Consider the following 15,622-nt stretch of genomic DNA (forward strand, 5'->3'; position numbering starts at 1 on the left):
AGAGATGCTGGTACAATCTGAGTGGTAACATTTCAAGTAGTCTAAAAATATTTTTCTTTATATATTTTCAAATTTTTATGCATCTGTTAAGAAAAGACTCACTTGAATAAAGCTGCTATGCAAGCCTAGCAAACCTAGGTTCAACCTCTGGGACCCATACGGTGGAAAGAGAGGACTGATCTCACCAAGTCGTCCTCGGACACACACACACACACACACACACACACACACACACACACTTTTAAATATGATTAGAAGTCAAAATGTTTATAACTTTAAAATGATAATTTAAATGGCAAGGCAAGGCAAGGCAAGGCTAGAAACTTGCCCAGGCTAGTCACAGGAGCAGCAGTCTCTGCATGATCGGGCACTGGCTGTGAGGGGAAACTTTTTAGTGAAGAAGCTAAGTGGACACAGCAGGCAGGTGCATAGACAAATCCTGGTCTTCCTTACAAGAGCTGTCTCATTTGATGTACCTAGACTGCTCACCCAATCCCCAATGAATGAAGAATATTTCTAAACATATGGAATGGAATTTACTTTCCACTGAAGTTCTCCAATATATATTTTTTCTAACATGTACGGCAACAATCCTTTCTCAATACCCTTTTTGGCTGTAGTGGCCACATTTACTCAGCAGACACTTGGCAAACACCAGTGGAAACCACTCAGGTGTAAGTCCCTGTTGAAGATCTTTTAATCTTTTTGTTTTATTGGGATATATTTTAGTTATATATTCACATATAACTTCCTAGAGCAAAATTCCAAACATAGGAAACATATTCCAGTTCCCACAACAGTCCTGGTTGATTCTTCTATTATTGTTAACTTGGCACAAGCTAGAGTAATCTGAGAAAAGAGACTCACAGTTAAGAAAATGCCTCACCAAGCGTGGTGATGCACGCCTTTAATCCCAGCACTTAGGAGGCAGAGGCGGGCAGATTTCTGAGTTCGAGTCCAGCCTGGTCTATAGAGTGAGTTCCAGGACAGCCAGGGCTACACAGAGAAACCCTGTAAAAAAGAAAGTGCCTCTAAAAGATTGGGCAGTAGGCCAGCTTGTGGGGCATTTTCTTAATTCAGTGATTGATAGGGGGAGGGCCCAGCTCATCGTGGGTAGTGCCATTCCTGGACTAGTAGTCTGGATTCTATAAGACAGCAGGCTGAGCAAGCCATGAAGAGCAAGCCAGTAAGCAGCATCCCTCCATGGCCTCTGCATCAGCTTTTGCCTTAAGTTCCTGCCCTGGCTTCCCTCAGTGATGAACTGTGCTGTGACTCTATAGGCTAAGATAAACCCTTCTTTCCCAAAGTTGCTTTTGGTTATGGTGTTTTATCATAGCAATAGAAACCCTAAGACAAAGACAGAACCTCCTCCTAACAGGAAAACAGTGGGTTGCCAGATTCCTTATTTGAAATTAAGCTGAGGTGGCAGATATGCAGGCCTACCCCTGAGGGTTAGAGCAGCTGCTCAGAAACGCAGGCATGAAGCCTGCAGTGTTCTTTACAAAGCTACATTGCTACTCCCCCTGGAAGTCTGTACTTGGTGAGTGTTCCCTTCTCACTCCCCGAAGGCAGAATGGGGCTTGGGTTCAATTGCCCAGTTCCTAGTCCCTGACATCAAGAATTAAATCTTTTTTTGGATTCCCAACCAAATAGAAGTAGATAAAGGACAAATAAAAGAAACAAATACTTGTGATTTGAAGTTTACAAAACAAGAAAAGTTAGAGTTTCATTCTTGTGTGTATGTGTATGAGTGTGTACATCATGTATGCATGCATACATGTGCTCATAATGTGAACATGTGTGCATGTACATGTTAAGCATGCATATGTGTGTGCATTTGTGTTCATGCTGTGCACATGTGTGTGCATATGTGTGCATCTATGAATGTGTACATTTGTGTTTGTGTATGCACCTGTGGACATGTTCAAGTGTGTGTGTGTGTGTGTGTGTGTGTGTGTGCATGTGCACATGTGTGTGATCGTGGAGTCCAGAGATCAGTCTTGAGTATCATTCTTCATCAGCTGTCTGCTTTGGTTTTTTGAGCCTTACTGGTCTGGCGCTCATCTTGTAGGTTGGTTACTTGTGACTAGGTTAGCTAGGCTGGCTGCCCAGCAAGTCCCAGGGATCCTCTCTCCCTGACTCCCACTGGTAGGGGATTACAAGTGAAGCGTTTTAGCACCTCTGCATTTGGTTTGGTTTTTAATCTTGGTTCTGAGGATTGAAGTCAGGTCACACTTGCAAGGCTTTCTGAGTGAGCTTTCTTCCCAACCCAAGAGTCTTATTCTTACACATTCAGACCAAATTTAAATAGCAACTGAGGCCACACAGGCAATGCATTAGATGAGATCACTGTCTGTATAATCACACATACATAAGAACATTATCAAACAGAGGCCAGGTTGCAAATGAAGATGCAAGCATGCCCCGGCTCAAAGGGAAACGGCTGACTCAGCTCCAGTTCACTGCTACCATAGTGGAGTGCACCCCCTACAATATGAATATCTCTAGCCTTTGGTTGCGCTTATTTTTTAAATCTAGGTATGTGTGTGTGTGTGTGTGTGTGTGTGTGTGTGTGTGTGTGTGTGTGTGTGTGTGAAAACCCTACAATTTTAAACATTAGCTCAGTTTTCAATGACAGATCAGGTATGTTTGGCAGTAGAGCACAGAATCTTACTTGGACTCTACTGTATCTGCTAATAACTGCCTAGAGAGAGAGAGAGAGAGAAAGAGAGAGAGTGTGTGTGTGTGTGTGTGTGTGTGTGTGTGTGTGTAGATGTGTGTAGATGTGTGCATGTGTATGTATGAGTATATATGGGAATGAGTGTGCTTGTACATGTTTGTTCATGTGTGTACGTGGGGCGGCATGAATGTGTTTGTGTGTGTGCATAGACAAGTTTATGTGTGTTGTGGCCACAATATGCATGTACACAACATAAGGCCTACTGTGGGAGACTGTTTAAGGTGAGATGCAGGGAAAGTGCTAAAACACTTACAGTTAGCAAGTTTGGCTGGAGGAATTTTTTGAGCACACAAATTTCTCTCTGTACTTAGAAACACTTTTCTCTGTGGTAGGGGGGGTCTGTGTTTCCTAGGGTCTCATCTGAGGTAGTGTTCTACCCTCCCACAGATGAGACACTATCCTCTTTGATGAGATTGTGTCAAAGGGACAGCTCCCAGATCTGGGAGAAAGACATTCCTAGGCTGTAAAACCATAACAAAGCTTTTTAAAGCAGCTGCTCTCAACGGAAAGCAGAGAAAGAATGTACAATTCCTACAGTCCCAGGTTTTCTTAATAAGTACTTTAGAGACATCAGATGGCCAAGGTCAAAAAGCTATCAGAAATCCAGCCACAATGAGGAAAACAAGGGTACTTCCAACTTAAGTCCTGGTTGGTACTAATGCACGTCTGCACGCTAGTTCACGGAAGTATCCATTCTGTACATTTATTTCAACCTTAGACAAGTCTTCTCTTCTCACCTCTCATACCTAGAACACTAGGAAGTCATGTTCAGGGAACAGTGCAGCTGCATAAGAATTCCTTGCCCCGTGGTGTCCGCCTCCAGGTGCTTATCATGTGACCTACACCATAGGCTTCTAGGCAAAACTGGCCGGTTTATTCTACCACTTGGAACTTTGGTAAATGGGCACAAAACCCTCACAAGGAATCCACTGTATAAAGAGTGATGTCTCACCTAACACAAAAACAGCTCAATCATTGGCAACTACAGCTAGCTGGTTGTGGTTAGACATTTATTTTAACCAGCTCTCACCTGTGTGGCATTATGAAGAACATAGTATACTACTGAAGACATCAATATTGAGACACGAAGAAATGGGAGAAAATTGGTCACAGGAAGGATAGCTTAAGTCTATGGAAACTATAGATAGCAGAAGGAACTGTGGAAGAAGTAGCGAGTGCATCTGAATGCCATATATTTCACATGACTGCCTGCCCAACTTCCCCAATCCCTGTCCCTTCATCTTCAAACAGTTTCCCACCCGAATCTCACATCTTTGTAATATTTAGGATATGTATGTAATGCAGTTTTAAACATTTACGGTCCTTTATGTGGGACTTCTATTTCTCACATTTATTGCTTGTAGCATTTTACCCAGAGAAAAGCCCACGGGGGACCTAACTGCCTTGTCAGGAATCCTGTGTATCCCACCCCATTTGTTTGTATCTTAGTGGCTCTATAAAGTTTTGGAGATTTGGACTCTGCCCTCAAACTGTTCTCAGAAGTGGTCCGTTTCATCATCCAATGAGCTCTGCCTGTTTGTTGATGTGACGCGCCTGTGGACAGAAGCCAGGCGCCTATAGTAGCAATCCTGGAGAAAATTGAAGCAGCTGTGGCCATGTAATTTAAAACCTCAGCAGAGTGTTCTGTGCTCCACGCACAGCATTAGTGCAACATGAGGGCTGGATGCAGCTGGCTCTCGGGAGGACGTCCTCGCCTGCTGCAGGACAGAGAAGACTGAGACTGGGAGGCAAACCTGGGTGCAGCCGGAAAGGTCCAGATAGATGAGCTTGTGGCATCCGTTCCCCAAGTTCAGGTACTGTAAGCCTTTGTCGGTGAACTTTCGGCAGTAAGCCAGACTGAGGTTCTGTAAGTTGTGGAAGTACCTGGGGCGATGGGGCAGAGAGGGGAGGAAGGAGAGTCAAATACTTAGCTTTTCTCAAGTCTTTCTTGAGCCACTATGACAAAGAGACCGAAAGCTGTATTCATCGTGCACTCTGCTTGCAGATGTTCGGCAGTTTTACAGCTGCAGTCTCTCTTGCTGTTACGTGAAGGGGGTGTCAGTGATAGAGAAGATAATGCATGGCTGCATGTCAAAGGGAAAGAAAGGCTATCTGGGAGGATTCCATGAAACTTGATGGGGTAACACTTTTCTTGGCTGGAGGGTGGGTGGAGTCTTGCATGCATATTATTTGAAAGTCTGTTGCTGAAACCCAAGTTAGAGTTTACTCTCTAGTTTTTAGCTCTTACCTTTGCCAAACTACTACATGAACTGTTGAGAAAGATAAACATTTCATAAGCATTTTATGGAAAGTAGCTGTTCCATCATGGTGAGGAATCAGGGCAGAAAGAAGACAAAACCTTACGCAGCAAGCTAAGTGGGCAACACTTGAGACAAATAAAAAATGGGTCTGATTAAAAAAATGATTTAAAAGCCAGAGATTTCAACGTGCATGGCTTTGTGAGTAATGATGTCCTTAGGATAATTAAAAATAACGGTTCAGACTGATATGTACTCAGGAGTTAAACATAGGCTAAGAACATCGAGTAGCTAAGTGGGCAACACTTGAGACAAATAAAAATTACACAGGAGGCTGTCAATCTCACTGGAGTTGGAACAGGAAAGATGCCATTACCACAATGACCAAAATGAGAGCTTCCAGAAGAAAGGGGACCGGGCGGGCATGGGTTGGTTTAGGATGTGTCTGTTCCACCACGTAAGGGCTGGCATTTTCAGGACACTCTGTGGACAAGCTTCTAAGCCCTCCTCAGCATGGCATTCTTTAAAAATGTAAGGATTCTTGCTGCCTCCTTGTGCAATAACTACCAATACGCTCTTAGTCTGGAGTCTGCAACAGCTTAGCGGCCATCGAGTACTCTAGAAGGAGGCAGAGAATGCCCCTCCACCTCTCCTGATGCTTGCAAAGCAAGTTTATCTTAACATAAATGTGAAATAAGATATGCAACCCTTGCCCATAGGTTAGATTTAGCCCTAAAATCAAAACTCAAGTCTATATGATTTAATGGCTCTATTCCGAGGTGAGTTACTGATTGAGAACACACGTTCCCCTCTGGGAATAGCTGTGTGCATGAGATTCCACAGAAGAGCCAAAGCAGCTTTTGGACCACAGTGGCAGTGGGCTGGACCTGGAAAGAGAGAACTCGCTAACATCCAAAGACACACCCCTCTCCTCAGCCCCCCAGTGGACTGAGAATGCTTTCTCTCTCTTTCTCTCTCTCTCTCTCTCTCTCTCTCTTCTTCTTCTTCTTCTTCTTCTTCTTCTTCTTCTCCTTCTCCTTCTCCTTCTCCTTCTCCTTCTCTTTCTCCTCTTTCTCCTTCTCCTTCTTCTTCTCTCTCTCTCTTTTCTCTCTCCTCTCTCTCTCTCTCTCTCTGAGCTTGGGGTGCCATTTCTCATAACATTGCTTTAATGTAGAGATAGAGGGTGGTGAGACAGACAGTACACACCATGAAAAATACACAAGAATTTGGACTCTGACCAAACTGAGTTATAATCAGAGTCTTAATGCTTTTACTATAACTTCCCTATCCCAGTGAGGATTGCTTTCCTGGCTGCCAAGTGAAGACAATAGTCTTTTGTTTAGGAGTTCCCCTTTTGACAAGCCCTTAGCAAACTCTGGAGCTTAAGGCTTTTCTGACCTTCAGTTTTCTTATCTGTCATGGATTTGATCCCATCTGCTCTTGCCTTTGAGAAATGTGAAAAATTAAATGAGTATTCAGATCTAATAGAACTATCAGGAAGGTGATTTTCGATCATTGAAAACAGCAGAGGCACAGCAGACTTAGAGAGTTTAATGCCTTATTATTATTGCTACTGCTACCACCAAATTAACAATATACTGCCCTTTTAATTTAAGTGTGTGTGTGTGCACCCCTGCCTGTCTGTGTGTGCAAACATGCATGTCTGTTTGTATGTCAGTGTGTGTTTATTTGTATGTGTGCACACATGTCTGTGTGTGTACTCACTTGCACACATGCCTGCAGCCCACACATGCCAGAAGACGCCTCAACTGCGACTCCTAAGATGATGTCCACCTTGTTTTCTGAGACATGACATTGGCACGCATGCTAGCCAACTGGGCAGCAAGCCCAGGGATTGCCTCTCTGCCTCCCTAGGATTACAAAGTCAAGGACCACAACTGGCTTTTTTCTTTTTTACATAGTTTCTGACAGCTTAAACTCAGGTCTTAGGCTTGCAAAATAAGCACTTTATCAAGTGAGCTATTATCCCAGGCCAACATCGCCATTGTTTTTATGGAGTTTGCACTGTCTGTTTTCATTTAATGAAGTAGTCCTTGTCTGGCTAGAGTTTGAAGATCATCACATGAGGTCTATAGCTTGCCTGAACTTATCATTCTACCTGCGTAAATCATATGATCAGCTAGTAAGTCTCAAAAATGAGAATTAAGTAAGGGACTTACTTAACTATTTTTTTTAATGCAGATATTTTTGCTACTCTATAAGGTCTATAGATCCTTTTAGCATGATATTTTAAAAATATTTTACCTGTGTGTTTGTGTGTCTGTCTGTCTGTAATTGCCTCAGCACTCAAGTGGAGGTCAGAGGACAACTTTCAGGAGCTGGCTCTTTCTTCCTACCAATGAGGGTCCCCAGGACTGAGCTCAGGTGGCACAGGTATCTTTGCTTACTGAGCCATCCCTTGTGTCCCCCTGTACTTCAGTTAAAGCTTAGCTGAAAACAGAGAGGGTTTTTCCACCATCAAAACCCATAAACAGGAGCTGGGGAGATGGTGAAGAGCAGTTGCTGTTCTTCCAGAGGACTGCAGCTCAGTTCCCAGCAGCTGTGTCAAGTAGCACACAGCCGTCTCTAACTTGGGCTCTTGGGGGTGGTGGGGAAATCCGATTCCTCTGGCCTCTGAGGGCACCTGCACTTGCATGCTTACATCCATATGCAGACACTCAGACAGACAGACAGACAGACAGACAGACAGACACACACACACACACACACACACACACACACACCTCATAGACACCTGAATTCTTTCTCTTTGCGGGCAGGGACATGGCTGCCAAGAAGGAGGTAGTTAGACTGAACAGCTCCCAACAGTATGGTCAGAAGGTTTGGTGCAGTGTAGTGGATCACTATGGGATGAATACGTGCGTACTTTCCCTGGGATACAGGAAAAGGAGAAATCACTGGTCGTCTGGGATGCCATGACTTAACCAGGTCAAGAATTAGGCAGGAAAAGAAGGGCTTCCCCACTACAAGCATGCAGAATGAAACCACCAGAGGTCAGGGCTTCTCTTGGGCAACCCGTGTTTAACTAGGTTAATGGAGGAAGAGAGATCAGAGGCAGAACAGACAGGAAGTTGGGCACAGAAGGGCCGAGAGCACTGCCAAGGCTGTGTAACAGAAGTGAAGGGTTATATCCAGAATACAGTATGAGGCAGAGCTGTCCCCACCTGGGAAAAGGCTCGGCAGGTAAAGGCGTTCTTGCCTGCAAAGCCTGACAACCCGACTTCTAGCCTGATGAGTCACTTGGTGGGAGGAGAGATCTGAGCCCCTCAAGTTGTGCTAATATCCACAGGCACATTCGCACATGTGGCAGTGCACTACGTTGGCAACGCAGCGGCACACGTGGTACATGCTCTCACCCAAAGAAGTTAGAAAAAAATACTCAAATAAAAACCAGCATCAATGTTGACAAAAAAGGGCAAACATCATTTTTTCCCCCTTTGGAAGGAAGTACTCAAGGCAACGAAGAGGGGTGAGGAACAGCAACAGCCAGCTCTTCTCCTATTTATAGCTTCAAGAAGAATTTTGCATACCCTCACATATTTGAAACACTAGGAAACATATCACAAATAGACAATCACTATGAAATGTATTTTTATCATAGATAGGTTACTGTGATGGATAGGTTACCGCGTATAATGGTTTGTTTATGTTCAACCCAGGAAGTGGCACTACTAGAAGGTATGGCCCTGTTGGGAGTAGGTGTGGGCTTTAAGACCCTCATCCTAGCTGCTAGGAAGTCAGTATTCTGCTAACAGCCTCCAGATGAATACGTAGATCTCTCAGTTCCTCCTGTACCAAGTCTGCCTGGATGCTGCCATGTCCCCACCTTGATGAGCCTCATCTGAACCTGTAAGCCAACCCCAATTAAATTGTCCTTACAAGAGTTGCCTTGGTCATGGCGCCTGCTCACAGCAGTAAAACCCTAAGACACCGTGTATTTTTTCATGCGACAAAAATCATCAGCACCCAGCAGAATTTATTCTAAATGTTCACCAAATGGGAAGAACTAGAAATTACAACCAAAATTCTTATTTGGAATTCAACGTTTCTATATTTCCCACTAAATTATGTGTACATTTATAAAATAAATATTCCTAAAACATTATTTGATTCATAGCCATACTAATATGCTACGTTAACTAAGGGGAAAGGATCATTTTAATATGGGGTCAGCAAGAATGTTTTAAGTTTAAAAAGCAGAGGAGAGGTTCAACCATAGTGGCTCATATTTGTAATTCCTGTATATAGATGGCTAAGACAGGAAGACAACCAGAGCTTCAAGCAAGCCTGAGATATATAGTGAGTTCTAAGCACTCTAGGTTATACAGTTAGACCCACTTAAGATAGAAAAAGAAAGATAGAAGAAAAGAAAGGAAGAAAGAGAGAGAGAGAGAGAGAGAGAGAGAGAAGGACAACTTGTAAAGTGATATGAATTACTTCCAAATCATCTACTTATAAATTCAGATTTTAACATACAAATTTTATTTTATAATCTTTAAAAAGTAAATATTAGTCTTAGGCACAAAAATAAACATTTTAGAAATATTAGCTAATACATGGGCAGTATCACATGCTTTCATCCCAACACTTGGGAACAGAGGCAGGTGAATCTGAGTTCAAGGCCAGCCTGAACAACAGTGTGAGCTGCAGGACAGCCTGGGTATCTTAATCAGTGTTCTATTGCTACAGAGAGACACAATGATCATGGCAACTTTTATAAAGGAAACCATTTAATTGGGGCTGGCTTGGGCTTAGTTCATTATCATCATGGTGGGAAGCATGGCAGTGTGCAGGCAGACATGGTGCTGGAGAAGGAGCTGAGAGTTCTACATCTGCACTGGCAGGCAGGAGGAAGAGACTGAGACACACTTCCTCCCACAAGGCGCCACTCCCAATGGGCCCTATAGGGGCCATTTTTATTCAAACGTCCACACAGGGCTACCTGGAGAAACAGGCTAACTTGAAAAAACAAAAATAAACTAGAAGCTAGCTACATACTACACATAAAACACAACTAAGGTTTAAGATGCAGGGATCGATAAAGTGATTCCACAAAAATGCATAAACAAAGGAGAACAAAGGCAGGGGAGTTAGCAGCAGAGCTTTAAAGATTCAAGTTAAGATGGTAGTATGTGCCTGTAATCGATGCACTCAGCAGGCTGAGGCAGGAGGATTGCAAGTTTGAGGGCAGCCTAGGCCAGCCATTGAAGGCCCATCTCAAAACAACAACACAAATCGCAAAGAGATATTAACCAGGAAAATGAATATTATTTTATGTGGAAAAAATGCTGAGATCTATGAGAAAGCATGATACTTTATGCATAAGTTAAACTACATGTAAGCTTGATTGCAGTGAGTAACACGTCACTGTCATATGATGACATGTCAAGTCTGTGTATACATGCACATTTACACGAGGAGGTTTGCTCTCTTAAACGAGCTTTCCTCTCCAAACATGCATGAGAGTGCAGAAACTAATGCCAAGCTGGTCTTTGAAGGAATCTGAATTCCAAAAAGCAGAAATAATTCAGTCCATATTTCTTCTACAATTAAAGACAGAAGTTTACTCATCGAAGCACCAACCACTTTAAACAAAGAATTCTCAAAAAGGAAATAAAATATGGACTGCTTGTTTGGAAAATGGAAAAAGCACGGAACGAGTCTGATATGCTTTTCCCAAATTCCTATTTAGAAATAAGTATCTGGCTTTGTGCCATTTTTAAGAGAAAAGTTTAAAAAGATATTTGCGTCTCATATTCCAACCCAAAAAGAACCATGTAGTTAATAAAGTTAGAAAACGCAGACAGGTTGCTAGTTATGACGACAACTTAAAAACTCATCTATGAATAACTTAAAACTTTTTTCTGACCAAAATAAATTTTTACTAAGAGATTTATGAACTTTGAAAAAAAGCAAAAGTACTCTGTTCCTAAAAGGATGATTATACATAGATGATTATTTTATCCTTATTAATATAGTGATTAATATCTAACTAGTTCTCCAAAACTGTGCATAAATATCTTTACTGTCAATTTTTATATCTTACTATCTTACTGACACAAAGATTAGGTAACATATGATTGACAAGTGCTAATACAAAATTGGTTATAGTTGATTCTAGTTAGCTAAGTGGTTCTCACAAAACACCTTCATTGGCTTTGGCAGATTCTGACAGAGGTAGCCCACCAGTGACCACTGCAGTTAAAGTGTGCGTGTACTTCCCCAGGTTACATTACACACTACACACATTGTTTTCAAACACTGCACTACAGAGTTAGGCAAACTGAGCTGTGTGGCCAGGCTGCACTCTGCTGACAATAACACAAGTGCTTGCATTGTTGAATCAGATCGTTTTAAGGAATTGAAAGAAAAAATATTGCCTCAATTTTTGTCCTATTTCCAATGTGCTGGCTATAAGCATGGTAAACTTTCAAATTCTGCTTTCTAAATTGCCCTTTCCATCAGTTTAAATCAAAACAATTTTCAAAACAATAATTCAAATCTTGTCTTGTCACATTAGCCAATTTTCATGGTGTGGGACACTTCCTATCAGCCCCTTCCAAGCTATTGGGGGTGGGTGGCTGAAAGAGAAGCTGGGCAGGGTACAATAGGCATGAAAACCCCAGAGATGTGGACAAAATTATATGTAAAGAGATACTAGGAATGAATGGGTTTGAAGTACTTATTGCCTGTCTAAAATTTTTAAATATATAAGGAAGAAGCACACAGAACTACAGTCAATAAATAATGTTGGATGACCAACTATTACAGATGGAGAATATAAAACCTTGGCTGGTGGACCACACAAAAGCAAGCTTTGGGCCACATGGGTCATGGTTTATAGATCTCCACTTTGGATCATTGCTGCTTTTTATCACTAAAATAAATTCTACATGGATTATATGCTAAGTTTAAAGGGTACAGGGATAAGAAGTAAGGGTTATTAAGTTCCTGGCTGGGTGAAGATCTAAAGCATCGGGAGGAATTTCAAAAGGAGCGTCTTGAAGAATTGACTAAAACAGGGAGCACCAGGCCACTTTTCTGAAGTTTGCCTGTTTGTGGAAGATTATTAGAGTCAGACATAAAGAAATTGCCACCCAGAATTTTTCTATTTAAGCTTTTCCACATGTCTTATTGTTAGTTTTCAAAGGATCTCAAACAGTCATGGTCTCAAAAAAGTTTTGTCTTTTACAATGGCTTGAGAAATGTTTTCCCAAAGTCAAATTTGAACATCTCCCTGGGATCAGATACAGTGCCTGATGAGTCTCTCCACAGTAAATACTGAATCAGATATATTTGTGTGACGTTGAAGATTCTGCCCAATTTTGTGCCCTTCTCCAAAGAAGAAGAAATAGCAGCTACAACATCCTGGGCACATCAAAATCAACAGTCAAAACTCAGCAACGTAAGCTCCCTGGAGGTAGAGCCATCTCAGTGGGACACACGGACACCTGGAGCGTGGGTGGACAGCAGTGTTCTCAGGTCAAGGAGGGGGCATGTTGGAGCTCTGTTAGAGAAAGGTCCCAGACACCAGAAAGGAAGCCGGGAACCAGGCTCAAATGTCCAGGAAGATCTACCTCAAGCTACTGGGTATACTCCTACAAGAGTGACAAAACCACTGGCTGAGAGAGACCAGTGTCCAGCTGTACCTGCCAGGGAAGGAGAGTGCAGATGCCAGCTCCAGGGCTGGAAAGCTGTAATCTGTTCCCTGGTCATGCTGCCATGGTTGGGTGCTGATGGGGAGTTATCTTTGAGGTCAACTAGAACAAGCCAAAGCCTAGAGGAACACAATATTGTCAATGGGATACAAATAACACAAGCAGTGACCATCAGAGGGCAGAGGAGCACGAGTTCGAGGCCAGCCTGGAGTACCTATGAGACCAGATTTCAAACAGTCACAGGCATTACCTGGGTAGGAGTCGCATGGTCCTGTTGGTGATGGTTGTGTTGGATAGATTGAGATACAGGACCCCAGGACAGCCCTCAGAAATGTGCCTCATGGATTCATCCTACATAACAGAAGAAGGAGAGGCAGATCAAACCCGCACAGGCCTCATAATGGCTCTATTATCTCTCATCTCTCTTCCTGTCCCTGAAAAACATTCATACTCAACCTGCCCCTTCATATGCCTTATTACTACATCAAATAAAAAGTAGAAACTAGTCCTTCTGTTTGACGCTTCACTGCTCCCTAATTTCTTTAGAAATAAAATTTCAATACCTCACAATGACATTTCATTAAAGTCCTGGTATGTGACAGTGTGACTTTTGACTGTCCAGATATAGAAATGTGCTCACATATTGGCCAGTTTTAAAGTTATTCTAAAGATTGAAATTGTAAATGCTCTCAACAGCTGGACTTCATTGAAAGCAAGGCCATGTTTAGCCCAGACATGTCATCTGTCTGTGTGACTAAATTTCTGTGGTTCTGATACTGATACATTTAAAAAGCTGGACAAATTTTCACTGAATTTATGATAGCTCAGAGATGGTCTCAATATCTATATTTGAAAAGTAAAATATAGACAATATATAAAGTGTACAGAGTGCACAAGAGCCAGTGTTGGGATTGGAGTTAGGGAGTGAGAAGATCTCAGCATGTAAACGAAGGCTTCGGCTGGCATGAGACTTGAGAGCCAATGATGTCAAGCAATGGTCTTGAACTAAAGGTTAAAAAGACCAGATGAGGCTCAAACTCTGACTGCAATGAGCTACTTTGCATGCAAAATGTATAGTTACCATAATGGTGTATGCCTATAATTCCAGCTCTGGGAAGGCTGAGGCAGAAGGATCATCTTAAGTTAACTGCCAACCTAGGCTACATAATGAGTTTTGGTCCAGCTAGGGCTACAGGGGGAGACCCTGTCAAAACCAAAGAGGGGAAAAGAGGGGAGGAGAAGCAGAATTAACAGGTTTTTATTTATCCAATGATGGTTGATAGTATCCCTGAGATAACACCAGGTATCAGCGAGGTCTGAATAAGTGAGCTTTAGAGCATTTCAACACAGTCTGTCCTGAAGAGGATAGCCCACCACAGGCATGTATCTGGAGGAGGTGAGTCCTCACTAGCTCGGAGAATTCAGATGTGCAGAGCTGAGATACCACTAGGGATGGTAAACTTGATTTTCAGGGGCAACAAGGTCAGTTTGATAGCCCATTCCTCATGATTTCCTAGGATATGTGAGTTTTTACTATAACAAAATCCTGGGGTATGGTGGTCAGTGGTAGGCCACTCAATGGGTGACTTACTGGGTAGCAAATCCTGTCTTAAATAAGACACAGGGGCTCTGCACAGGCAAGTTTTTCCCTGCCCATGCCTTGTGTAGGCAAGTGGGGCCACTGAAAACCTCTGTGCATTCAATCACCAAGTATAGGATTCAGATAATGTGTATCTGCAAATACTGCAAATATAGCACAAGATTCCTTCAAAAATCCAAGTAACCATCACCTTATGTAGTGCCATACATGGCCAGGTGAAAATGTTAGGTGTGCCAATCAGTCAGGGCTCGCAGTCTGTGCACCTGTTAAAATAGACTGTCAAGGATACAAGTGGGGTGGGACAAAGCAGGTAAGAGAGCTGGCTTAGCCACCTTTAGAGAGGCCTCAGAAGAGGTAGGGCCAAGAGGAGGATGGTTGTGCTGAGTCAGCCATCTCTACTCAGTCTTTGGCTTTATGGAGTCGCTTGGTCACCCAAACAAGTCCAGACCACTCCTGTTCTCAGTACTTACAAGGATTGTGCAAGCCTCATCCTTGGAATGCTTGAGCACATAACCCAAAACTGTTAGAGCGTGCACACTGCTGAATGGCTCGTGAATCTGTCCTTAACCCATAGGACTCAAATTTCCTCAGTGTGATTTATTTCACACAGCAAGTTCACATACATCCAAGCTCTTTGAGTGGATGGTCACCCACTTCTTTAAATGTGAGCCTGTCTCCCAGCCTGTGTCTCAAAGGGAGAAAACAACAACAAAGTGGAACTGGATGAAATTACTAGCCCTTTATAGATCCCAAACTTGGGCCAGGCTCTGATGTTCACAAACTTGGTGCAGATGGCTTGGTGTTGACTTTCCTGCTAGAAGGCCAGATTCAAAGAATGCAATTTTTGTATTCATATGCAGAACTCATGTTCCAGAGGCAAGAACTGAAAGTCAACGTACATTAAAATTCTTTCTAACACCTAATCGGGTAGCGCTAACACAGCAGGTGCTAAAAATACCCATAGAAGAATGAATCCACTTCACAATGGTCCCATTTGAATCCTCATCGGATATCTGAAGGATATGCTAGCAAAATGGTCATCTCTCTTGATGAAGAAGCCTTATGTACCTTGCTAGTGGACAAAGAACCCAACCAGAGGGAAAGCAGAATTTTGTTCTCTTATGTGCTCTTTGGGCTGTCTGTTTATCCCTTGATTTCCTGGGAACACTCCTAAAGAAGCAGCTTGTTCACTGTGAAGTGGATTCATGTTGAGGCCTGAGCCTTTGAGAGTAGAGCAGTGGCCAGGTGGGTGAGGGCCAGATAACTAATCTGAACACTTCCATTTTGTATTAGGAGAAAATTAGGAGTTAATGTGGTATAAGGGTCTTTGGACTTTTATGTTTAT

General features: G+C 42.7%; 2 protein-coding genes across 7 annotated transcripts in view; one reads left to right on the forward strand and one right to left on the reverse strand.

Annotated features, from left to right (window-relative positions):
• Positions 1-15,622, reverse strand: part of Fbxl13 (F-box and leucine-rich repeat protein 13) — a 161,852-nt gene that overhangs the window by 55,319 nt on the left and 90,911 nt on the right. For all 6 annotated transcript variants that reach the window (NM_177076.4, NM_001199632.1, XM_006535728.3 and 3 more), the window contains 2 exons: positions 12,928-13,028; positions 4,495-4,624 (listed from right to left, as the gene is read on the reverse strand). In NM_177076.4, the coding sequence (NP_796050.2) occupies positions 4,495-4,624; positions 12,928-13,028 (231 nt within the window). The remainder of the gene's footprint in view (positions 1-4,494; positions 4,625-12,927; positions 13,029-15,622) is intronic.
• Lrrc17 (leucine rich repeat containing 17) overlaps positions 4,362-15,622 on the forward strand; it is a 32,385-nt gene continuing 21,124 nt past the window's right edge. Inside the window, exon 1 of the mRNA NM_028977.1 lies at positions 4,362-4,554. The gene's annotated coding sequence lies outside the window, so the exon portion shown is untranslated. The remainder of the gene's footprint in view (positions 4,555-15,622) is intronic.

The sequence above is a fragment of the Mus musculus genome, chromosome 5 (assembly GCF_000001635.26).
Source record: "Mus musculus strain C57BL/6J chromosome 5, GRCm38.p6 C57BL/6J".
Taxonomy (NCBI): Eukaryota; Metazoa; Chordata; class Mammalia; order Rodentia; family Muridae; genus Mus; species Mus musculus.